Raw genomic sequence first — 24,734 nt, 5'->3', positions numbered from 1 at the left:
GGCTCTACCGACTGAACCAGCCAGGCACTCCTTTCAGGATTCTCGATTTTCAGCCCTGAGCTTATATAAGCGTGTCCTCCTCCTCTGCAGTCGTGCCTGGTTAGTGAGGGAATTCTGGGCGTTTAGCCTTAGTGACCATCACTCACCGGCCACATGAACTGCTACAGACGGAGGGTGGACACAGAGTGACCAGGCTCTCCCTGCTTCCTGCAGAAGCAAGGACGGGCAGTCACTAAGGCATACTCAGTTACCCGGTCATTGGCAAAATGTAATAGAGCCTAACAGCCTCTCCATGTCTCGTTGATGAGTAAAAGGTACCCAGAAAAAAAAAATGTCAGTCTTCAACAAATGTCATAAAGTGACATTGAGCATTAGTTACAAACATAAATAGAAATAAAAATGGTGATTGCAAGGTTTTCAATGGCTGTTGTATACATCTCTCCCGCTGTTAAAAAGGAGGCTTTCAGTGCCCCGCTCGAATGCCTTCATTAATCCCTTGGACTCCAGGGTTTTTAATCCACCTAAAAGAAAAATACACTCACTCTTTGTCGATGTTCTCTGAAGACCCCCGATCCAGATGTGGCCATGTGAGTGTGCAAACTTTGCTAGCTGATGAGTCAGTTCATGTCTGAAGCTGCACAGGGAGAGCTTTTTGGTCTCTTGTTTTCACATTGGATTTATAGCGGTTTCAATAAAAATGTTTTCAGGGCTTTGAAACTTTTAAATCCAGGCTTTGTCGTGGTTAATGAAACATTTCCTATTGAGATGCAGCTGTTCCCCCTCCCCCGAGAAGTTGCACGAAGAAGTCTGCCCGGCTAAACTTGGTTACATAAAAGACTCAGTCACAGAGATTCAGCCTTCCCGCCCCAACCAAAGCTATACATTATTTATACTTTTCTTACGTCATTTTAACTGGCTTGGGGATTTCACTCTAGTCAGTGTGGTAAATTGAAGCCAAATTACACAAGAATATAACCCTCCCCAAAGAATCCCTAACCACTCCCATCCTTTGCAGATCACTGTACCTGGGCATAACACAGCCAAAGTCATCCGGCTGGGCTGCTCTTACAGATTTTTTTTTTTTTTGAGACAGAGAGAGACAGAGCACAAGTGGGGGAGGGGCAGACAGAGAGGGAGACACAGAATCTGAAGCAAGCTCCGGGGCTCGAACCCACAAACCGTGAGATCGTGATCTGAGCCGAAGTCGGACACCCAACCGACTAAGCCGCCCAGGAGCCCCACACATCTTCATTTTTTAAATGAAAGATTTACACTGTTCATAGTGTTATAGAAGGAACCAAAACTTATGTGTCATTGTTTCCTATAGTTGAGCTCAGATAAGACAGAGTTTCATCTTCTATCTGTAGAAGTTTTCTTTTCCTCCAGGACTTTGGAGTATCATGTTGGGGCAGGGCTCACCTGTCACATGTGTTCCCTGGTTACTGGTGGCTACGTTTCTATTTAGCTTGCAGAGCGGTGTTTAACCCTGGTAGGTTTTCGCAGTGAATTAACAGTAGTGTAACCACTTAGTTCGATAAATGTAAGGCCAACCCTGGCAGAGACGTCTGTTTGTGACTGGCAAGTGCTCACATGATAAATAGACACTCAGAGAATATTGGTCAGATGAGTGAGTGAATGAATGAATGAATGACGGACGCTCTTTGGTCATATGTGGCTGCAAAGACAACAAGGAAAATAGAATCCTGGCCATTATTATTTGATCTCAGAGTAGTTAATAGTAGCCCTGAAGTATTCGGTATATTCGACAACAGCACTTAAGTGTTGTTTAGGAGTGTCTAGAGAAGAAATAAATAATCGTTTAACTTTTGATTTTTTATTTCCTTTTTTAAAGTTTTAATTTATTTATTTTGAGAGAGACAGAGATAGTATGAGTAGGGGAGGGGCAGAGAGAGAAGGAAAGAGAGAGAACCCCAAGCAGGCTCCACACTGTGAGCACAGAGCCCGATGTGGAGCCCGAACCCACGAACCGCGAGACCATGACCTGAGCTGAAACCAAGAGTCGGATGCTTAACTGACTGAGCCATCCAGGTGCCCCAACAATTGTTTAACTTTTTACGTGTCTTTGGACCCACCTAATCTACTCTTAGGAGCGTGTCCTCCAGAAAAACTCACACAAATGTGAGTGATGTGCATATGAAAGGACAATTGTCGTTTATTTTCCTGATGATGAAACGTTAAAACAACCCTAATGTCCCTTGATAAGAGATGGGATAAATAAACTAGGCAGACCTACGCTTAGCAGTCCTTAAAAAGTGAAACTGACCTACATCTCTTGACTCAAAGAATGTTCAGGTTTTGTTATTTAAACGGAAAAGGGCAGCGGCGCTGGGGTGGCCTTGTTAAGCATTAAGCGTCTGACTTTGGCTCAGATCATGATCTCATGGTCTGTGGGTTCGAGCCCCACGTCGGGATCTGTGCTGACGGCTCAGGGCCTGGAGCCTGCTTCTGAGTCTGTGTCTCCCTCTCTCTCTGCCCCTCCCCCCCCCACTCTCCTCTCTCTCTCTCTTTCTCTCTCTCTCTCTCTCTCTCTCAAAAATAAATAAACATTAAAAATTTTTAAACGGAAAAGGGCAAAACAGTATGTAAAGCATAATCTCATCTCATTAATGATAATTTATATATTCGTACACTCCTAGCAAAACTCTGAAAGAACATGCTCCAAACGCTCAATGACTTTGATTTCTGAGGGCTGGGATCTGGGAGAACTTTTACTTCCCACTCTGTACACGTAACCCCATGTCCACAGAGGCCCCTGGTACCAGCTGGAACCTGGCTCTGGTTCCAGAGTTTTGGGGCTACCCTGGGGGTGGGGGGCGTCCACGTGTGTGTGTGCAGACTCAGTCTAGCCCACATCATTCCAGACCTGATACTCTCAGCTCCTTCCTTGGTTTCCACAAAAACACAAAGCCCACACACACAAGACAACTTTCTTGAAAATTTGGGCATCGTCAGAAAGAGTCACACGTAAGCACATTTCACAGCAATTTACCTGAAACTGCTTTGAGACCTTCTTCCCAGTCCTGACGAGGACCCGGACAGGGGCTTCCTTGCTGGCCTTTACCCCATGCTGAATTCCGTGCTCTGTTCCCCCTCTTTCCTGGTGCGCCCCCAGGAACTCCACGTTCTCCCTCTGCCAGCCATTGGCAGTTGGGCTCTTAGCTGGTTTCCAAACCTGCAATATAAGCCCATCTCAAGGGTCTATAAATGAAAAAACTTCCGATTTAGCGGCTTGTACCCTCCTCAGAAGACAGTTGTGGTTATATATGGGGTGGGGGGCGGGGACTCATACATACACTTCTGTAGTATTCTAATTTATTCTAATTTTTCTTAGCTGCAAGCATGTAGCTTGTGTTGCTTTTGTATCTAGAACAAAACCCAGAAAGATAAACAAACAAATCCTCCCAAAGCCGTTTGTGCTAATCTTGTGGCTAAACCATGGTCCCAGCTGGGATGGAGGGACCGTGGCCAAGCAGCACAGCCTTCCCCATACAAGGAGGAGAAATCTGAGCCAGTGGTCATAGGCACAATTTCTGCTCTGATAAAGACCCCAGTGGGAATTTGGTGATTTGCACTTTGAAAAGAAGCCGTCACTGTGTTGGATTTGCCCTGAAGCCGGAATGTCAGGAGCTGTTTCCCGTGGCCCACTGTCGTGGGGAGGCCTTCCCGGTCAGCTGAGTCCCTACACCAGTGAGCAGGGTGTCTCCCCTTCAGAGAGATGAGGGCAAGACAGAATGATTTCTATTGTTCACACTTTAATGCATTTAAAGAAAGAAATCCTGAAATGCCACGCAGCCACCAAGAAAGAATGGAGGTGACCATAATACCGTAATAACACCAGCAACAGCCCCAACCAGGCTCTTCTCCCCGGGGCTCTCACCCTGTGCCAGGTTCTGGGCTAACCCCACCATCCTTCAGTCCTCCCTCCCACAGCAGGGAGATGCTTTTATTGTCTCAGTGTCACAGATGGGGAAGTGAGGCTTAGGGAGGTGAGGAAGCTTTCAGTCACAGCCCCTGAGGGTAGAGCTGCGTCTGCACCCCAGCTGGCCGGGCCCAGACCCCATGTTCTGTTTCTACACATGTGCTGTAGTGCAAACAAGGAAGAAACCCTAAAAGCTGGGACATCAAACACTGGCTATTGCTGAGAGATGGGGAATTATAGGGCACTTTGTTGCCCTATCTCCATTGCTTAAATTTTTTATAACAAGCATATTCTATCTTTACTGGTTTTATGATTAGAACAGGTTAGAACATAGTGATGGTAGAAAATATATTTAAAAAAAATACTTACTTTGTTACTTGCCTTTGCCATGGCTTCACCTTGTATTATTTTTATTTCTTTTTTTTTTTTTTTAATTTTTTTTTCAACGTTTATTTATTTTTGGGACAGAGAGAGACAGAGCATGAACGGGGGAGGGGCAGAGACAGAGGGAGACACAGAATTGGAAACAGGCTCCAGGCTCTGAGCCATCAGCCCAGAGCCCGACGCGGGGCTCGAACTCACGGACCGCGAGATCGTGACCTGGCTGAAGTCGGACGCTTAACCGACTGCGCCACCCAGGCGCCCCTCTTTCTTTTTTTTTTTTTAAGATTTTTAAAAATGTTTATTTATTTTGAGAGAGAGAGAGAGAGAGAGAGAGAGTAGGGGAGGGGCAGAGAGAGGAGAAGAGGAATCCCAAGCAGGCTCCGCACCATCAGCTCACAGCCCAACATGGGGCTCGGTCCCACAGACTGTGAGATCATGGTCCGAGCTGAAATCAAGAGTCAGACACTCAACCAACTGAGCCACCTAGGCGCCCGTATTTTTCTTTCCTTTTAACAACTTTATTGAGATATATCACATACCATACAATTCATGCATTTAAAGTGTACAATTCAGGGGCTTTTCGCTTGTTCACAGAGTTGTGCAACCATCACCACCATCTAATCCCACAGCATGGTTATCACCCTAAAAAGAAACCTCATACCCATCAGCACACTTAATGCAGTGACCCGTGAGTAGTCACTCCGCGCCCCCCGCCCCCCCCCATCCTCAGCTCCTGGCATCCACCGATCTCCTTCCTGTCTCTATGGGTTTGTCTGTTCTGGATGTTTCATATCAGTGGAATCATACTATGTGGTCTTCTGTGACTGGCTTCTTTCACTGAGCATCATGTTTTCAGGGTTCACCCATGTGGTAACAGGTGTCCGCATTTCACTCCTTTTTATAACTGATTAATATTCTGTTCGTTCGTATGGATGTGCCACATTTTATTTTTGCACTCATCAAATGATGGGCATTTGGTTGTTTCCACATTTTGGCTGTTACGCATAATACTGCTGTGAATATTGGTGCACAAGGTTTTGTGTAGAGCTATGTTTTATTTTCTCTCGCGTACGTCCCTAGGAGTAGAATTGCTGTGCCAATAACCCTATGTTTGAGGACTGCCAGATTGGTTTCCATCTATGCTATTTCTTGACTGGAACCAGGACCTATCCCCTGTTTCTGGGCACAGCTACAAGGAAGCAGGACTTTGAAGAGCTGTGAGCGCTTAACTGACAAGCCCTCACTATAGGTTTGGGATGAGCTGGAGAAAGTGTCATCTAGATTGGAAAGCCTTTAAAACCATTTCCTGGAGTCAGTGCCTGGAAGTGTTTGACACCTGGGCTCCGATGAGGGCCTGAGTGAAGGTCACCACCATAAAGGGCCCTGGAATGGGTGGTGTTCTCATTTCTGGGTCACCTCACCCCAGACAGCAGGGAGAAAGCGTGGTGGCCGCGCACCAAGGGCTGGCCTGGGACTGCATCCAGTGGGTGTGGCATGTCCTACTCCTGGAGAAAGGCAGCTGTCGTCCAAATATAGTTCCTGGAGGAAGCGGGGGGCAGCTGTGAGTCACGGAGCAATTCATAAATAGCAGGAGTGTCTCCAGATGTGACTGTGCAGTGAGGCTGCCCAGCCCTGAACCCTACTCCTCTGCGCCCCTCCTTCCCTGCCCAGGGCAGTGTGGAAGCACTCGAAGGGGTCCCAGGAGAGGAGAAGACGTGCGCTGTGATGAGACAGGCTCCTCACCTGCAGAGGAGGTTCTAGAGAGCACCCTGCGTCGGGAGGCAGGCGCGTGGAGCAGGGAGGGTCCTCCCAGCCTGCGAGCCTATAAAACCAGCACAAAAGACACTCACCCACACCGGGAGCCTGCCTGTACAGTGAGGAAGGCCTCGGTTCTAATGTATTATGTTCCTCACCGCCTAACAGGGAGGTTAGAAAGCATAATTTCTAAAACACGATGCTGAAACAAGATTCAAAGATCTCTTGCGTGTCTCTTCACAGGGCCCAGACTGGTGCTTGGCACCTAGCAAGTGCTTAATAGATATTTGCTGACCATAAAGTCCTAGAGTGTAGGGCTATCCTGGAATAATTAAGTGTCTTGCCTTTCATTCACCTAGCATTAAACCAAATGCTCGGTAACTTCTAGTAAATTGCACTAACAAGAGCAGTAACTAAGTGGTTATTCTAAATAAGCCTTTTGTATATTTTAATTTATTTTTTTTAATTTTTTTTTCAACGTTTTTATTTATTTTTGGGACAGAGAGAGACAGAGCATGAACGGGGGAGGGGCAGAGAGAGAGGGAGACACAGAATCGGAAACAGGCTCCAGGCTCTGAGCCATCAGCCCAGAGCCTGATGCGGGGCTCGAACTCACGGACCGCGAGATCGTGACCTGGCTGAAGTCGGACGCTTAACCGACCGCACCACCCAGGCGCCCCTATTTTAATTTATTTAATGTTTATTTTTGAGAGAGACAGAGAGAGGGAGAGCAAGCATGCAAGCAAGGGAAGGGCAGAGAGAGAGAGAGAGGGAGACAGCATCCGAAGCAGGCTCCAGGCTCTGAGCTGTCAGCACAGAGCCCAGCGTGGGGCTCGAACTTACAAACCGCAAGAGATCATGACCTGAGTTGAAGTCAAGACGCTGAACCGACTGAGCCACCCAGGCGCCCCAGCCTTTGGTATATTTTAAGAAAAATTTTCCCATGATCTCACTCGTGCCTGCATTGTTTGTTTTGTTTTGTTTTCTTTCTTATTTCTCTGGTCCCTACAACTGCCAGGCTCTGAAGCTGCTGAGGAAATAGACACGAAAGTGATCGCTACAGCTTAATGGAGGAGACAGGTGTGGGCCCAAAGCAAGAACAAGTTCACAGCTGCCCGCCACCACTCCTCTCCAGTGAAAATCACAAGGCTTTTTGGCACGAGTATCACCTCTGCAGAAGCAATGTGGTCTGAGAGCAGTGGTTCTCCATGATGTGGCCCCCAGACCAGGGGCATTGGCATCACCTGAGGACCTATAAGAAATGCACATTCTCAGCTGCCCCCCTCCCCCTCCATCCCAGACCCACTGAATCCGTCTGGGGGCGGGACCAGCCATCTGTGTTAATAAGCCCTCCTGGTCATTTTGACCCCCGACAAAGTTGAGAACCCCTGCCTTAAAGCTATGCTTCTCAACCCTGGCCATACATTCAGATCCCCTGAGGAGCTTTTATAAAATATGACTGCTCGTACTCTACCCCAGACGAATTCATTTAGGATCTCTGGGAACAGGGCCTGGGGCTCAGAATGTTTAAAGGTCCCCGAGTGACCCAAATGAAACACTGCCTTAGTGGAGGGAGGGCCGGCGTGAGAATGCCAACAAAGGGCTGGCTGAAGCCAAGCAGAGGCAGGTCAGCGGGGTCGGCTTCACACTGGAGCGTAGGGAAGGCTCTCGGCGTTCTAGTCCATCTCCAAGTCTCCTCTCCCAAGCGTGAACTTTGTTTAGACATGCCTTTTCAACCAACACTTGCAAAGGAGGCTCAGGAAAGAAATGTCAATGATGCCGAAGCTGCCAACTTTGTTTTTCGAGTTGTGATTCTTTCTTTCTTCTTCTTCTTCTTTTCAGTGTTTATTTTTGAGAGGGAGAGAGAGAGAGTGCGGGAGGGGCAGAGAGAGAGGGAGACACAGAATCCGAAGCAGGCTCCAGGCTCTGAGCTGGCAGCACAGAGCCCGACGGGGGGGTTGAACCCACGAACTGTAAGACCATGACCTGAGCCACAGTCAGGTGCCCAACTGACTGAGCCACCCAGGCGCCCCATCGAGCTATGATTCTTGATCAGTCATATGGGAAAAGAGAGTAAGAGGTGAATCACCTACTCAATGGTTTGTGCTGAGAATGTTCCCTGAGATCTTTGGAACGCTCTGGGTATGAGTAACTCCCACTTTTGAGTTCCTTTTTGGTATCTTTGGGTTAGCCTTATAGTTCTGAATTGAGTTAAATCATTATGTTACGTTTATAATTTGTATATATCGTTTATATTATTTATGTGATTATAAAGTATACATATAACTTATAATTTATAGCTATAAATTATAATTTATATTATAATTATATGTATTGTAATTAGCAAAGGCATAGAAAGTATAATAATCATAAGAATAGTTACTGCCTGTTGAGAGCTTACTGTGTATTTGGCATTATGTTTAGCACCTTAAATATATTGTTGCAATAAACTTCAAAACTCCATTACCCCCTTTTCCAAGATAAGGAAGTTGAGAAGGTCACATAGAAAATGGGAGCACCAGAATTTAGGAACCTAGGTCTATCACCAAAGGTCATACTTCTAGCCCTAGTCTCTACTCAGAGTAGAGACTCATAGTAAACAGTAGCACATGTTTATAATAATACTACTAAAATTACATAGTACAAAGTATAAATAATATGATAGTGGATAATGTTTTATTTATAACTAAAATTATACATAATTTAACTTGCAACTGTACGTAATATAAACTCAATAAATATTCCATAGGAAGATGTTACAATTTAAAGCTACTTACATAGTATCGATTGTAATTCATGTGTATCTGTAACCAATGATATTATGTCTAAGGATCATTCCTGGAATGTTGCACTGAAAATATATGGCTTCATGGGGCGCCTGGGTGGCGCAGTCGGTTAAGCGTCCGACTTCAGCCAGGTCACCATCTCACGGTCCGTGAGTTCGAGCCCGCGTCGGGCTCTGGGCTGATGGCTCAGAGCCTGGAGCCTGCTTCCGATTCTGTGTCTCCCTCTCTCTCTGCCCCTCCCCTGTTCATGCTCTGTCTCTCTCTGTCTCAAAAAAAAAAAAAAAAAAAAAAAAAAAAAGATTAAAAAAAAAGAAAATATATGGCTTCTTTGAAAATACTAGGTGATTACTCAGATACAGTGTTAAAGGGGGGGAAAATCAGGATACAAAATTATATACATATATGACAAGAATTTTGCAAAACATATACATATATATTTTATACCCATGGGGGAAAAATGGAAAGTGCCTCAGATCTTTCACAGAAATTATGGTTGGATGGTTGGACTGCAAAAGATTTTTATTTTCTTATTGATAGTTGGGGCCAGACCAAGACCTGAGGGTGCCCCAGACAGTCTGATATTCGGTGTTTCTTCAAACTGGTGCTCTTCTGATTTTTTTTCTATGTAATTTATTGGACAGGGAGAAATTGGTTACCTGTTGATAAATATTGTGTACAAATATAGATTCAATTCCTGATTCATTCCTACAGACGAAAGCAGAGTTCACGTTCTGGAAAAAAAAAAATTATTTCCTACTTTTCTGTGGCTCTTATTCTCTCTCTTTGTAAAATCCCAAGCCCTACAACTTGTTAGGACACATATTAGTTTAAAATGTAGATAGGGGCACCTGGGTGGCTCAGTCGGTTAAGCGTCCGACTTTGGCTCAGGTCATGATCTCACAGTCTGTGAGTTCGAGCCCGCGTCGGGCTCTGTGCTGACAGCTCGGAGCCTCGTGCCCATTTCAGATTCTGTGTCTCCCTCTCTCTCTGCCCCTCCCCTGTTCATGCTCTGTCTCTCTCTGTCTCAAAAATAAATAAACGTTAAAAAAAATTTTTTTTAATAAAATGTAGATATTAAAGGGGCACCTGTGTGGCTCAGTTGGTTAAGCATCCAACTTCAGCTCAGGTCATGATCTCGAAGTCCATGGGCTCAAGCCCCAAGTCACGCTCTGTGCTGACAACTCAGAGCCTGGAGCCTGCTTTGGATTCTGTGTCTCTCTCTTTCTCTCTGCCCCTCCTCTGCTCGTGCTCTGTCTCTGTCTCTCTCAAAAATAAATAAACGTTAAAATTTTTTTAATGTAGATATTAAAATAAATTACTCATTTCTAGCCCTTTGCCAGGTATAATTTGGGTTTCTGAATTTCAGCCACCTGCAATGTGCATGGTACAAAAATACTGCACAGAGAGAGATGGATGGCAGTGAGGAGTGGTTCTATTTGTTTTTATATTTCTCCCTGTCTTTTGTTCTGGCAGTTACATAAGGAGACCCATGTGGAGACCACGTTTCTGTTTGAATCCACAGACATGACAGCACTCTTTGTCATTCTAGAAAATTTGGAAAATACACAATGAATTTCCAAATCAGAAAGCAGTCCTCATAGAATGAATTGGGACGTGTTCCCTTTTCTCCTGTTTTTTTTGGCGGGGGGGGAGAGTTTGTGGAAAATTGGTATTTTAAAAAAAATATTTGGTAGAATTCACCAGGGAAGCCTTCTGGTTCTTGGCTTTTCTTTGTGGAAGTTTTAAATCTCTTTACTTGTTATAGGTCCGTTCAGAGTTTCTATTTCTTCTTGAGTCAGTTTTGGTCATTTGTGTCTTTCTACAAATGTGTTCATTTCATCTAAGTTATCTCATTATAACATCATCAGTTACAGATATATAGAAATGAACTATAATTGAACATGCTGTTCATACTTTTTATTTCTGAGAGGTTGGTACTAGTGTTCTCTCAGTTCTGATATTAGTAATTTGAGTCTTTTCTCTTTTTTTCTTGGTTATTCTAGCTAAAGATTGATCAGTTTTGTTGATCTTTTCAATGAATGGTTGCTTCTTAGGTATTCACTTTTTAATTATACCCCATAAGTTACATACAGTCTTTTGTATATATAAAAATGGAAAAGAGAAAAAGGAAAAACATGGTGAAAAACTGACATCATGGTGCAGCTACTTGTCTTAAGAAATTTATTAGGGCCATTGGTCCTATATTTGAGTTTCATGTTGAATTATTTGCTTATTCCTTTTTTTAAGGTTTATTTATTTTGAGAGAGAGAGAGAGAGAGAGAGAGAGAGAGCAAGCTGGGGAGGGGCAGAGAGAGAGAGAGACCGAGAATCCCAAGCAGGCTGTGCGCTGTCAGCGTGGAGCCCCAGGCTGGGCTCGATCCCGCAAACTGAGATCATGACCTGAGCCAAAATCAAGAGTCGTATGCTTAACTAACTGAGCCACCCAGGCGCCCCTGTTTATTCTTATGAGCTAATTTCCAAATCCGTGAGGATTCTACCTTCTAAACGAAACTAACACCTGTCTCACAAAGCGAGAAAGAGGTGATAATAATGTAGCTGTGCTAATAGTATTGAAAAACTGACCACTGTATTAGTGTTGCTGCAACAAAACATCGCCAACTGGGTGGCTTAAACCAAGAGAAATTTATTCTCCCACAGAATAAAACCAGCTGTCAGCAGGGCCACATTCTCTGTGAAACCTTTAGGGGAGAACCCTTCCTCCCTCACTTCTTCTGGCTTCTGGTGGTTACCAGCAGCCCTGGGCTTGAACCACATCTTTCCACTCTCTGTTTCCATCATCACATGGCCATCCCCTCCCTGTGTGTCTCTCTCCTCTTCTTATAAGGACACCATTCACAATGGACTAAAGACCCGTCCCACTCCAGTATGATCTCATCTTAACTGACTGCATCTGCCACGGCCCTTTTTCTAAATGAGGTCACAGTCTGAGGTCCTGGGAGTTAGGACTTCAACATCTCTTTCTTGGGGGTATAATCAACCCTTAACAGATATGTTTTCAGCTAACTGTAAACATTTGTCTGTTACTGTTCAATTTTTAGAAGTATGTCAAAGTGTCTTTTCTGCTAACCATGGTCTTTTTTTTTTTTTTTCCAATCTCTTCCCTAGATTGAAGATATGTTTAACGAAATCAGATTTAGTGAGTATGTGGACACTGGAAAGCTAATTGACAAAATCAACTTACCAGATTTCTTCAAAGTTTACCTTAATCACAGACCACCTTTTGGGAACACCATGCGTGGCATTCAGCATAGCTTTGACATCCTTGGTTTTACCAATTCAAAAGGAGAGAAGGTTATACGAAGAGAAGATTTCCTAAAACTGCTTCTAACGAAAGGTAAATCCATAAATAGGGAATATCTTGTCACATTCTTGGGCCGTTTCCACTGGAGAGAACTGTATTTGGGGAGGCAGACCCCTGGCATCTTTTTTTTTTTTTTAAGGTTTATTTATTTATTTGTTTATTTTTAGAGACAGAGACAGAGCACTAGTTGGGGAGGGGCAGAGAGAGAGGGATACACAGAATCTGAAGCAGGCTCCAGGCTCTGAGCTGTCAATACAGAGCCCGATGCGGGGCTCGCACCCATGAACTGTGAGATCATGACCTGAGCTGAAGTCAGATGCTTAACTGACTGCACCATCCAGGTGCCCCTCTTTTTTTTTTGTTTTTAATGTTTATTTATTTTTAAGAGAGAAAGAGAGAGACAGTGTGTGAGTGGGGGAGGTGTAGAGAGTGAGGGAGACATGGAATCTGAAGCAGGCTCCAGGCTCTGAGCTGTCAGCACAGAGCCCCACGTGGGGCTCGAACCCACGGGCCGTGAGATCATGACCTGAGCTGAAGTCCGATGCTTAACTGTCTGAGCCACCCAGGTGCCTGGACCCCCTGGCATCTTTAATCGGACGGGGGCTTCAACCATGAGGGATGCCACCTGTTGACCCACAGAGCTGGCAAACACGGGGTGATGGGAAGGGCGCCATCCCGGGTCCCCTAAGACTCTGATTTGTGTTCCAACTTGCTGAACCTCTTGAGTTGGTGTCCTCACTTATGAATGAAAGTGCTAGCCACCAATGTCACAGGGCTATTATGACACTGGGATGTGATTGTGAGATAAAAACCACACCAGTGTAAGATTTTTCCTCGTTACCTGCTGTTTTCCTCAATATTTCATGTGAGGAAGTCAAGTAGGCTTTCTCTTCGGGTGACAGTTTCCTCTTCATCAAACTGGTGGTTCTAGTGTGAGGGAACATGGAACGAAGCAGAGCACAGTCTCGATCATAAAGTTGTCTTTGGGGCGCCTGGGTGGCTCAGTCGGTTTCGGTTAAGTGTCTGACTCTTGGTTTCGGCTCAGGTCATGATCTTGTGGTTTCATGAGTTCGAGTCCTGCATTGGGCTCTGTGTTGGCAATGTGGAGCCTGCTTAGGAATCTCTCTCTCTCTCTCTCTCTCTCTCTCTCTCTCTCTGCCCCTCCCCCACTCATGCTGTCTTGTCTCTCTCAAAATAAATAAATAAACTTAAAAATAAAAAGAAAGTTGTCTTATTCTCTGTATGAGCAACACCAGTCTTAACACCGTGTAAGGAAGGATATGTCTAACACGGGACGCTATAGATTGTTTTTGTGTCTCAAGGAAAGGAAATCGTGGAATAATTCTCTTTTAAGACCTCAGAATGACGATGCTAAGCTCTGACATTATGCGGAGCCCCAAGGGTGGGAGCGGACGCTCTTTCGTTTTACGATACTCAGGTGAGCACATGACTGAGGAGGAGATGTGTGACTGCTTTGCTACGCTGTTTGGACTGAATCCCGAGGGGTGGAAATCCGAGCCCGCAGCCTCCTCCATCAAAGGTACCGTTCCTGACCCTGCCCGGGCTTGCAGCCGGAGCTCACTAATTTGTCGTAGACTTAAGCGTATTTCTCTCTCCTGACTGGTGCAAACCATCCTCCTTAATACCGTGCCCACAACGAAGCAAGTCTGCTGGGGCCCCAGCGCGAGCAAGGAAGGACCAGTGAGCGCGGTCACGTTTGTTTGCCGTGCGCTGTCCATCCTGTGTCTTCTGGCCTTATTTCCGCCCTTTATTCCACCGACCGGTCTGCATCTTTTCGGCTTGGGTGCGTGCCTACTGGCCACTGGGAGAAGGTACAGCTTGGAAGGTGTTTCAGGAGACGTGTTGTCAGAGACTTAGAGAAGGACAGGGCTACAAACAGGCACAAGGCCGGCTTCGAGCTGCTAGTGCTTGGAAGTTGTTTTTTTTTTTTTTTTTTTTTTTTTTATCGTTTATTTATTTTTGAGACAGAGAGAGACACAGCATGAACGGGGGAGGGGCAGAGAGAGAGGGAAACACAGAATCGGAAGCAGGCTCCAGGCTCTGAGCCATCAGCCCAGAGCCCGACACGGGGCTCGAACTTGCAGACCGCGAGATCGTGACCTGAGCCGAAGTCGGATGCTTAACTGACTGAGCCACCCAGGCGCCCCAGTGCTTGGAAGTTTTTAAAGCTCGTCCTCCTTTCCTGCCTAAGGATTGCTCACCTCCTTCTCTAGTCCCCCGGAGGGAGGAAAACGGACCCGAAGTTAGGCTGGGAATTTAAGCTCTGGAGGAACCAGTCTAAACAGCTCTCCCGGGCCCACGGGGGTGTCTCCACTGCCAGGCCCAGGACGCTGCCCGATGCCCCTCGGTGGTCAAAGCCCGTCACCGGTACCGAGACTGGGGTCACGAGCAAAGACCCCCCCCTCCAGGCTTCCTTCTCCCTCTCCTGTTATCGCCCATCCCGGTGTCACATTAAACAGAGTTCCTGATCTCAGACAGATCTAGACTCCAGTATCCAGGGGGTCGTTTCAAGCCTCCAAGCTCCCCTCCCCCGTTCCCTGTGTTCTCAGGACATCAGACTGTAACTTACGCTGTGTTGCTCGGTGTCTCCAAACAGTAAATCAACCATACCGTGTGGTTTAAGGCTTTCCCATGAAGTTTGCCGAGGTTCGGTGAGAGTGCTCCAAACCGACCCGGGGCTTTTGAAGGACTCCCAGACAAACCGGGGCACAAAGCGCCTCTCACTTTTGTTCAGTATCGGTTCCTTGTATTTTTGGAACGTGCTTCTGAGTTAGAAACCTCATCGTTATGAAGGCATTTGTTCTGTTTTCTTGTTTGGCTAGGTTCAGAAATCTGCTTTGAAGAACAACTTCCAGACGAAATCACTGCAGAAATATTCACGACTGACATTCTTGGCCTGACCATTTCACAAGATTTCACACAAGATCCTCTGGTCAGTGAAGTTGTGAGGAATGTTTGAGGCACAAAGGACTTTGTGTGTGCGGGTCCCCCCCCCCCCCCAGAGGCACTGCTTCCCTGTATTTCCCTGCCCCCACCCTAATCTTTGGAACATTTAGACATTAAAAGGAAATTTCGGTTAAGCAACGGAATTCACGAAGTTGGACATTCCACTGTTTCTCAGAAGAGTGGGTGGAGGCAAAAAACACACTGGCAGCTGGACGTGAATGGTGGCTGGAGCATGATGGCTCTCTGCTCGGTCCAAGGCAGGGCTGCCTGAGCGGGGTTGAACAGGACAGGCAGGTGGCTGGCCCCTGGGGGGCAGAGAAGGGTTCCAGCTGCCGTAGGCCTTCCTAGGGACACGTGTGGCCTTATTCCCTCCCCCTCCCCGGACCCTTGGCATCATATGGTCTAATGGGGATCGCCCCTGCCTGCTGTTTGACCGGCGGGGGGGGGGGGGGTTGCTGGGTGTCCTGGGCTCCTGAGAGTCCCCGCTCGTGCCTTCTCGTCAGCAAAACAACTAAGCAGTTGTGTGCGGCCGTTATGGAGAGCTTCACCGGCCATGCCTAACCCCGGTGGCAACTGCCAGAGAGAATGCAAAAAAGCACCCCTGGGGCCCGGTGTGTGTGCAGCACCTGGACCAGAAACCACCGGCCAGGCCTGCGGGGTGGGGGCAGAACTCGCCGCCTGGAGTCTGTGAGCCTCCCCTCCCCCCCCGCACCCCTCCCACAGGCCCGGGTGATGGGCCGCCGCCTTACGCCCCCTCCACAGGGCTCCCAAGCACGTAGTGGGCACAAACGGGGCCCAGCTCCCCAGCTCGGGGGACATTTAGGACACGCTGCTAAGTTTTCAGCAGTGTTCTGACCTTGAGAATAGAGTATCATCATTGTGCAAACAGATGAAAGTTATGGTCTGATTTTAGAGATTTGTTATCAGCGATGAGTTCTCATTCAGACACAAGTGCCAGGTGTTGTTCTGTACGCACGCTGAGCCCATCGCACCCTCCCACCCAAACCGGGCCCTTCCCCAGAGGCACTGGCACGTGAGATAACATCTCTGACCCCCTAAAGGCCCTTCTTGCTAAGGACCACAGTGTATGCAAGAGAAGTAAACGGCAGTAGCTTCGTCCTTCATGCACTGGGCCCTCCCTGCTGCGTGGGGTCCTCTTGGAGACGTGGCCTCAGTGAGTCTTTGGAACGCCTGGGAACATAGAACAGAACCATCTACCCCAAACCCGGCTGCGTCACCGTGACCTTGGGACGGGCGGCGTGGGCCAGGGTCCCACAGGCGCCTTCTCGTCAGGTTGTGTGGCCAGGGCTTTGCAACCTGGTTTACATTTTGTTCTTTTTAAAAAAAAAAAAAAAAAAAAAAAAAAAGGCGAAATAAAACAAGACAGAAGAAAAAACCAAACATGCTTTATGAATCAATTTTGCAGCTGCTAAGGGCTTAGGAGACATATTACCAAGCCAGTTAAAAAGTTCCTGGGGACATTTTAGGGAACAGGAAACTCTCAGATGACTGTTCTCTTCAAAAAAATTACTCAGAATGGGATGCTGTCCGGACACCAGCCAGGGCTTCTTTCATTAAATCCAGCACACTGATTTCGTTCTGATCGACTACATGTACTGGAATCACTGTCTGGAGCAGAACTGGCCAGTGACCAGGAGGACCCACTGTGGCTGGACCCGTGAGCTGGAACCACCGTCACGCTGTGTCGATCCGGCTTCCTGCGTCTCCAGGTCAGTACGGGGGGCGGGGTGGGGGGGGGGGCGGTGAGGCCCTGGCTCTGACGTTCACCCAGGAAGGCCAGAACCCCAGGGGACAGCAGGATTCATGTCAATAGGGTTCCCAACCGCTCCCAGCCCAGCTTGGCCAGGGGGCGCCCTTCTCACCGTCAGGGCCCCTTTCTGCAAGTGCTTTTGTTTGGGTGTCTCTCAACCCATTTGACCCACACGGAGAGGACCTGTGCGCCTTTCAGCACCAGGAGGCCCTTTGCCTCCCATTCCTGGCAGGCCCCACCTGCTGGCCACATGGGATGTAGGACATCAGTGTCCCCACTCAGGGGAGGGAGTGGAGGACAGCCTCCCTGCCAAGTGAGCAGAGCACCCAGACTCTCCCGCGGCGTGCATGGCAGAGCAGAAGAGGAGAGAGGAAAAGACCAAAGAAGGATAATCGTTGGGCTTGAACATCAAGGCTGAAGATTGCGATGCTCTTTTGGAAGAACGCTATTTCAGATGGGGTCTCTGGCTACTGACCAACCAAACCATCCTGGTTTGTTGCTTCTAGAGTTCAGGAACCACCAGCAGCCTCCCCACCCCACTCCCTCTGCTCCAGACCCCGAGGCTCTTCCCAAGCATGGTGAGGGTTTTGTTTGGACACCATCTGCTCTGGAAGCCCAGGGGCTTGACTGGGCTCATTTGCTGCTCCTGCCATTTAGTGGCTCCCTATGCACCCTTGGGTGTGGCCAATCTAATCTCTTAAACCTCAGTTTCCTCCTGGAATTCTCCTGGGTGGTTGAGAGGATTAAAGGAGAGGGTGCAAGGAAAGTGTTACCAGCATAAGGCAGAGCTCAAAATGGGGCAGTGACTTGTTATTATTACAGGACACCTGCACCTGAGACCTGGGCAGATGATTGATGAGCATTAACCTCCTCCGGTTCCAAAGTTTTAGCTTTGTTAGCACCTGCCTGAATAGGGGTTTCTGCTGGTTTTGACAACGGGCCCTCAGTAAGTATCCGTGGAATGACTGGATGGATGAACTCACAGCTCTTTAATAATAGCTGGCTTTGCTTTAGAGCAAAGGTGAGCTCCAGGTCCTGCCAGGCTCTCTCCACTGGGGTCTTTCTCTGTAAAGGGCCAGAGGGTAAATGTCAAGGCTCTGCAGGCCTTATGGCTCTGCCACAACTCCTTGACTTGCCCATCGGAATACAAAGGCAATGACAGACCATCCAGAAAAGAATGATTGTGGCTGTGTTCCAACCAAGTTTACTTAATGGACACTGAAATTTGGATTTTACGATCATCTCCACCTATCACAAAATCACCTTCTTTTGATTTTTTTTTCAACCATTTAAAAATGTGAAAACCATTCTTAACCTGCAGTGAAAACTGCATCCACCGTACCCCCTAGGCCAGGATCCCTCATCCCAACAGAGTTTTACAAATACAGTGCATCCATACAAACGACCAGACCAAACCGACATGCTCTCCAATCCCGTCAAGGTCAAGACGAGCAAGTCTCCTCCGATGGGAGGAGACTAAGGAGACATGGTGGAGAAGTGCAAAATGGGACCCCGGAAGGGATGTCTGGGACAGGAGGCGACACGGGGAAACCGTGCACTCCAGGTGAGGTCTATAGATGAGTTAACGGCATTGCAGCAATGTTAATGTCTTCGTTTTGATCACTATATGGTGGTTACATGGGGGTACACACCTGGGAAGCTGGCAAAGGGCTCGTGGGAACTCTCTGTCCTACCTTTGCAACTCCCCTGTAAATCTAAAATTATCTCAAAATTAAAAGTTAAATATATGTGTGTATACACACACACACACACACACACACACACACACACACCACCTCTCTGAGTCAGTCGCCCCGGAATGGTTTCCGTGCTCTGCCCTACGCCTCTCTGTTCCCAAGCAAACACTCCCGAAGCCAGTCAGGGCTGGTTGCTTTTGTGTTACCTCACTTGCTGTCCGTCCTCTGTGGCCATGAACCTCTGCTGTGCTTCCAGGCACTACAGACAAGAAGGGTCTTTTTGAAAAGATCTGTGTCCTGGGGCACCTGGGTGGCTCAGTCGGTTGAGAGTCCAACTTCGGCTCAGGTCACGATATCACGGTTTGTGGGTTCCAGCCCCGCATCGCGCTCTGTGCTGACAGCTCAGAGCCTGGAGCCTGATTCGGATTCTGTGTCTCCCTCTCTCTCTCTGCCCTTCCCCCACTCATGCTCTGTCTCTCTCTGACTCTCAAAAAATAAAAAGTTAAAAAAATTAAAAAAAAAAAAAAAGAACTACCCTCTGCTAGCTTAGCTTAAAGGAAAACAAACAAAACAACAACAATAACAACCAAACACTCTGGGATGCCTGGCTGGCTCAGACAGTAGAGCCTGTGACTCTTGATCTTGGGGTCATGAGTTTGAGCCCCACATTGGGGGAAGAGATTACTTTTTTTTTTAAGTTTATTCATTTTTGAAAGAGAGAGAGAGAGTGTGAGCAGGGGAGGGGCAGAGAGAGAGAGGGGGGACACAGAATCCAAAGCAAGCTCCAGGCTCTGAGCTGTCAGCACAGAGCCCGACGTGGGGCTCGAACCCACAAACCCTGAGATCATGACCTGAGCCCAAGTCGGACGCTCCACCAACTGAGCCACCCAGACACCCCTCTAAATCTTACTCTTTAGATCTTACTCTAGTCGCTGGCAACTGCCCGAAGGCAGCCTGCTATGCAGTAAAGTGTCAGCAAATGCACGCCACTTAGCCCTTCCTGTGTCCTGTTGGCCACCTCTACCTTTTCCACTTTTGTAGACTAAATGCTGGGATGGCAATAACTTGCAGCCTGCAGATCCTCACTAAGCGACCCCCGGGACAACGCAGCATGCTAAGCTCTGGATACACTGTAGCACAAAGCGTGGTTCTTGCCCTTAAGAAGGTTACATTGGGGGCGCCTGGGTGGCGCAGTCGGTTAAGCGTCCGACTTCGGCCAGGTCACGATCTCGCGGTCCACTGAGTTCGAGCCCCGCATCGGGCTCTGGGCTGATGGCTCAGAGCCTGGAGCCTGTTTCCGATTCTGTGTCTCCCTCTCTCTCTGCCCCTCCCCCGTTCATGCTCTGTCTCTCTCTGTCCCAAAAATAAATAAAAACATGGAAAAAAAAATTTTTGAAGAAAAAAAAGAAGGTTACATTGTAGTGAGGGAAACAGACATGCCAATGATAATGACAGTATTTTGTGACATGATATAGGGGCATCTGGAGCAGATGGGGTGGGAAGGAGGAGGAGATCAGGGTAGGTAGAAGAGAAATTACATAAATGAGGCACTCTAAGCCAATCTGAGGGTCTCTGGGAGTGGGGGCAAGAGAGCAACCCAGAGAAAGCAATGGTTACATTAGGGATGGCCTTGCACAAGGAGGTTAAACTTGAAGATTAAAGTAAAGGAGGAGAAATGGATTACATTTGCATGTTAGAGACGTAGGACTGGGTGATGGGCAGGAGGGGATGGCTGGGCAAAGGGACAACAGCAAGGAGAGTATTCTGGTATTTGGGGGAGAAGGAAAGGATTGCAACAAGACGAAATTCAGAAGTAGAAAGAAGTGTAAAGACTAAGGGGCAACCTCAGTATGCTATCAGTCATGATCTTTGATTTGCAGCATATCAGAAGCTGGTTAGCTTTAGTGGAAGATGAGCAAGTTCTGAAATGAGCAAGAACCAAAGAAGGCCAGGGGCACCTGGGTGGCTCAGTCGGTTAAGCGGCCGACTTAGCTGGTTTGTGAGTTCGAGCCCCGAGTCCGGCTCTGTGCTGACAGCTCAGAGCCTGCAGCCTGCTTCAGATTCTGTGTCTCCCTCGCTCTCTGCCCCTCCCCCACTCATGCTCGGTCTCTCTTAAAAATAAACATTAAAAAATTAAAAAGTAATAATTTTTTTTTTTTTAAAGAACCAAAAAAAGGCCAGATGCGTGACCTCAGTGCCTCCAATCCTCTGGGGCTCTGCAGGGGCCACTTTTGCTGTAAGTCATTTTTCCACGGCCCCTACACTCCCTCAAAAATAAAAATAAAAAAAATTAAAAAAAAACAAACCACAGTGAGATCCACTCCACACCCACTAGGATGGCTAAAAGAAAAAAGAAAAAAACAAGTGTTGGCAAGGATGTGGAGAAGTTGGAACCTTAGTCTACTGCTGGTGGGAACATAAAATGGCACGGCTGCTGTGGAAAACAGTCTGCCAGCTGCTCAAAGTTTTAAACAGAGTTACCATATGGCCCTGCAGTTCTACTCCTCGGTATACACAGGCAAGAGACACATCTGTACGAAAACCTGTATGGTAATTTTCATAGTAACCGTGTTCGCAAGAGCCAAACAGTGGAAGAAACATCCCAGTGTTTATCGGTGAATGCCTAGATAACCAAAGTGTGGTAAATCCACACATGCCATGGAATATTATTGAGCCATAAAAAGGAATGAAGTATATTAGTACATACGCTACAACACGAATGAACCTTGAAAATACGCTAAGACACCAAACACAAAAGGACGCATCGCATGTTCCATTTGTGTGAAATGCCCAGAATAGGCAAATCCACAGGGGCAAGAAGTAGATTTGTGGCTTTCTGTAACTGCCTCTAACCTTGGGTGGAGAGAGGATCTCTTTTTCGGATGACAAAAATGTTCTAAAAATAACTGTGGTGATGGTTTCACAACTCTGTACAAACATACTAAAAACCACTTTAAAAGGGTGAATTTTATGGCATGCTAATTATATTTCAATAAAACTAATATTTTAAAAAACCAACTGGCTAGGCGCGGCTGGGTGGCTCAGTCGGTTGAGCGTCCAACTTTGGCTCAGGTCATGATCTCCTGGGCTCATGGGTTCAAGGCCCTGCATCAGGCTCTCTGCTGTCAGTGCAGAGCCTGCTTCGGATTCTCTTTCTCTTTCTGCCCCTCCCCTGCCCGCACTATTTCTCTTTCAAAGTAAACAAACAAACATAGGGAAAAAAAAGAGAAAAAAAAAAAACAACACTAACTGGCTAAACTATCCACCAGTCTAAGGTTGCAACCCATGCCCAGGACCTAACGCCTTGGGAGAAGAGGAAGACAGCTTCTGGGGAGGGGTTGGCCTTCACCCCCAAAGGCTCACCCAAAACTGGGAAGGATATTCAGAAGCTGGGCAGCATGCAGGAAGGAGGCAAAAGGCATCTGGGCAGCCTTCTAGATTCCTGACCTGAGAACTCACCAAGCCTGTTTGTGGACAGATCTCTAACTTTGTTCCGAGTCACTGGGTCCTCAGCAGACATCCTGTGTTTAATCACTTGTTGTTAGAAGAGCGTCTGGCCTACACTGACTCACCTTTGAACACATGAATGTTTCAAAGCACTTCATGTCCACTATCTCTTTATTTTTATGCGACCTCAAGTGACTCAGCTTCTGGGCAAGCCAATGGCTGCATGGATGGATATGCAAACTGCCGATTCACTAGTGTCTGAGCTGGTGACAATTTTTACAGTTGTAGTTTTAGGGAAGAAAGACACGGAGAGGCAGATTGCAGCATCTGGTTTGTCAAAACAAATTTTTTTTTCCAAGGTCTCCCCAGTCTATCATAAGGCCCACACGATAGGGGAGATCTCCCCCACGATCATTTGAGACCCCATTAGCCTCTACCAGTGGTAGGCTGGTAAATGTTCACCAACCAGCTCTGGAAAGAGGAGGGACAGGAGGGTCCTGACGAAAAGCACTTGCCAGTTTCCATCGTGTCAACATTCCTGCCATGTTGATTTCCAGCTACCAACTTTATGATGGATGTGGAGTGGGGAATCCCAGAGACCACAATAGGAGAGCAGGGTTCTGGCGAGAACCCTGCTAGCTAACTGGCTGTGTGGCTTCTGAGTTTTCGTGTCCTTTTGTATAATAGGAGGGAGGTTTCATACCCTGCAGCACACCCTTTGGCTCCTGTCTCTGAGGAACCATTCTGTGGTTGGAGCATTCTCTTCAGTTCTCTCCCTTTGCTGGGCTTTGCTAATGGCCCGCTCCCCAAACACCAAAGCACCTCTGTTTATGAAAACAACTTGCTCCTGCAAGTTGCTAGGTGAGGACCAAAGCTGCCAAGAAGCAAGAGCCGGGCCTGCACTCACAATTTCGTATCACCCTCCAGAGGTGGAAACCTCCTCCAACCTCCTCCCTGTGCACCAGTGGATTAAGGGTTGAATTTGGCAGCCCAGAAAGAGGGGTAGTTGGACTTCCGTTCCTAGTATAGGTCATAAAGGTGCAAAGGATCACCCAGGTCCTTTATTTAACAAATACTCTCCGGTCTCTAGCACTTACTATGTGCCAAGCACTGTTCTATGTGCTTGACAGATACTGTGTTTAATTCTCATGACAGCTCCGTGAGGCAGGTGGTGTTATTTTCATCCCATTTTACAGATGAGGCAAAGAGAGGCTAAGACACAAGCCATAACTAAATAACTCACTTCTGTAACCGTATGATCTCTTTTTTAACATCTCTAGAATAATAACTAATATTCAGAGACAGCCCGACATCCAGTTTCTGGTAACTAGGTAGGTATTCAGATGAACTCTCAATCTAAAAATAAGGAATAGTCTAAATAGTAAGGAGTAGCTGAAATGGAAGGAAGAAGAGAACCCTGGAGGAGAACCCAGCAAAGAAGCCATTTAACCCTGCAGAGATTTGTCAAGTCTAGCATATTTGAACTCCAGTGTGAGTGGCTTTTTTGAGGCAAGAGGCCAAAAATAAAAGTCCGGGTGGGAGACGAGACTTTCCCCCACAATAATTTGAGACCCTACTGGGCTCCACCAGTGGTATTCTGGTAAATGTTCACCAACCAGCTCTGGGTGGGGTTGAGGAAAGGATCCTTATATACAGAATTTGCCAACTTCCATAAGTGTAAATACTCCTGCCACAGTTGATTTCAAACCATCAACACGGGGTCACTGAACTCAGAGTTGGGAAGTGCAGATCTGTTAGCCAGCTGCTTATGTCACTGACACCCACCCCCCCACCCCCCAGGGTACAATAAGCAAACCAGACTTGCTCAATAGGGCAGCATATATTTGCATCATCAGGGTGGTCCAGGGACCCATGAGCCCTGAACTTAGATAGTCCTGGAATAGCAGTGCCCTCGGGAGCCCGGCAGGAGGAAATGTAAATCATCTGTGGAGGAAGGTAACTTCATCCTAGGCCTCAAATTATTCCTCTAAATAAATTTTAAAATACAGTGTCCAGCATGGTCAAAGAGAACCAGACAGATCACAAGGAAATAGGACACCATGAGCAAGAACTAGGAGAAACAGACCCTCAGGTACTTCAAATGTTAGAATTACCACAGACTACACCACAACTGTGCTTTGTTGAAAGAAAGGTTAAAAATATCTGCAGGGGACAGGGAACTATAAAAAGTGACATACTAGATTTATAAAGAACATTTGTAGAAAGCTTTATAGTTTAATCAGAGATCAAGAACACAAATACCTTCAGGGGCCATCTGATAATGCCAATGAGTAAAGTGACCTGGTGACACATTGGTGACCTGAAGAGCTTTGAGAGGCACAGGGCTCCTCAGTTCCAGCTGATTGCTAGCTACCATGTAGCACTGGGGGACCAGTTTGCAGACCTTCTGCTATTTCTGGAGAAGCTGGATATTTTGATTTCTTTTTCTTGTGGTGAAATACACATAAAACTGACCACTGTAACCATTTGAAGGTGTACAATTCAGTATGCTTAAGGGTATATTCACAATGGTGTACAGGAAACATTATCTAGTTCCAGAACTTTCTCATCACCCCAAAAAGAAATCCCAAACCCCTTGGAAGTCACTCTATTCCCCCACCCCCACTCCCACCCCCTGGCAACCACCAACCTGCTTTGTCTTTAT

The 24,734-nt window shown here is 47.0% G+C and overlaps 1 protein-coding gene across 6 annotated transcripts in view; it reads left to right on the top strand.

The window, feature by feature from the left end:
- Window positions 1-20,635, top strand: part of CFAP251 (cilia and flagella associated protein 251) — a 73,339-nt gene extending 52,704 nt beyond the window's left edge. Inside the window, exons 21-26 of one of the 6 annotated variants that reach the window (XM_045041430.1) lie at window positions 11,992-12,220; window positions 13,626-13,727; window positions 15,031-15,140; window positions 16,739-16,884; window positions 18,367-18,489; window positions 20,503-20,635. In XM_045041430.1, the coding sequence (XP_044897365.1) occupies window positions 11,992-12,220; window positions 13,626-13,727; window positions 15,031-15,140; window positions 16,739-16,884; window positions 18,367-18,489; window positions 20,503-20,521 (729 nt within the window). In that variant the 3' untranslated portion in view covers window positions 20,522-20,635. Of the gene's footprint in view, window positions 1-11,991; window positions 12,221-13,625; window positions 13,728-15,030; window positions 15,141-16,738; window positions 16,885-17,747; window positions 18,490-20,502 lie in introns of those variants that run through there. The other 5 variants (XM_045041429.1, XM_023241384.2, XR_006587861.1 and 2 more) reach the window with 5 other exon arrangements.
- Window positions 20,636-24,734: the final 4,099 nt, after the last annotated feature.

Source organism: Felis catus, chromosome D3, assembly GCF_018350175.1.
Source record: "Felis catus isolate Fca126 chromosome D3, F.catus_Fca126_mat1.0, whole genome shotgun sequence".
NCBI classification, from domain to species: Eukaryota; Metazoa; Chordata; class Mammalia; order Carnivora; family Felidae; genus Felis; species Felis catus.
Note: the sequence above shows the minus strand (reverse complement) of the source record. Positions and strands in the feature narration are given on the sequence as shown.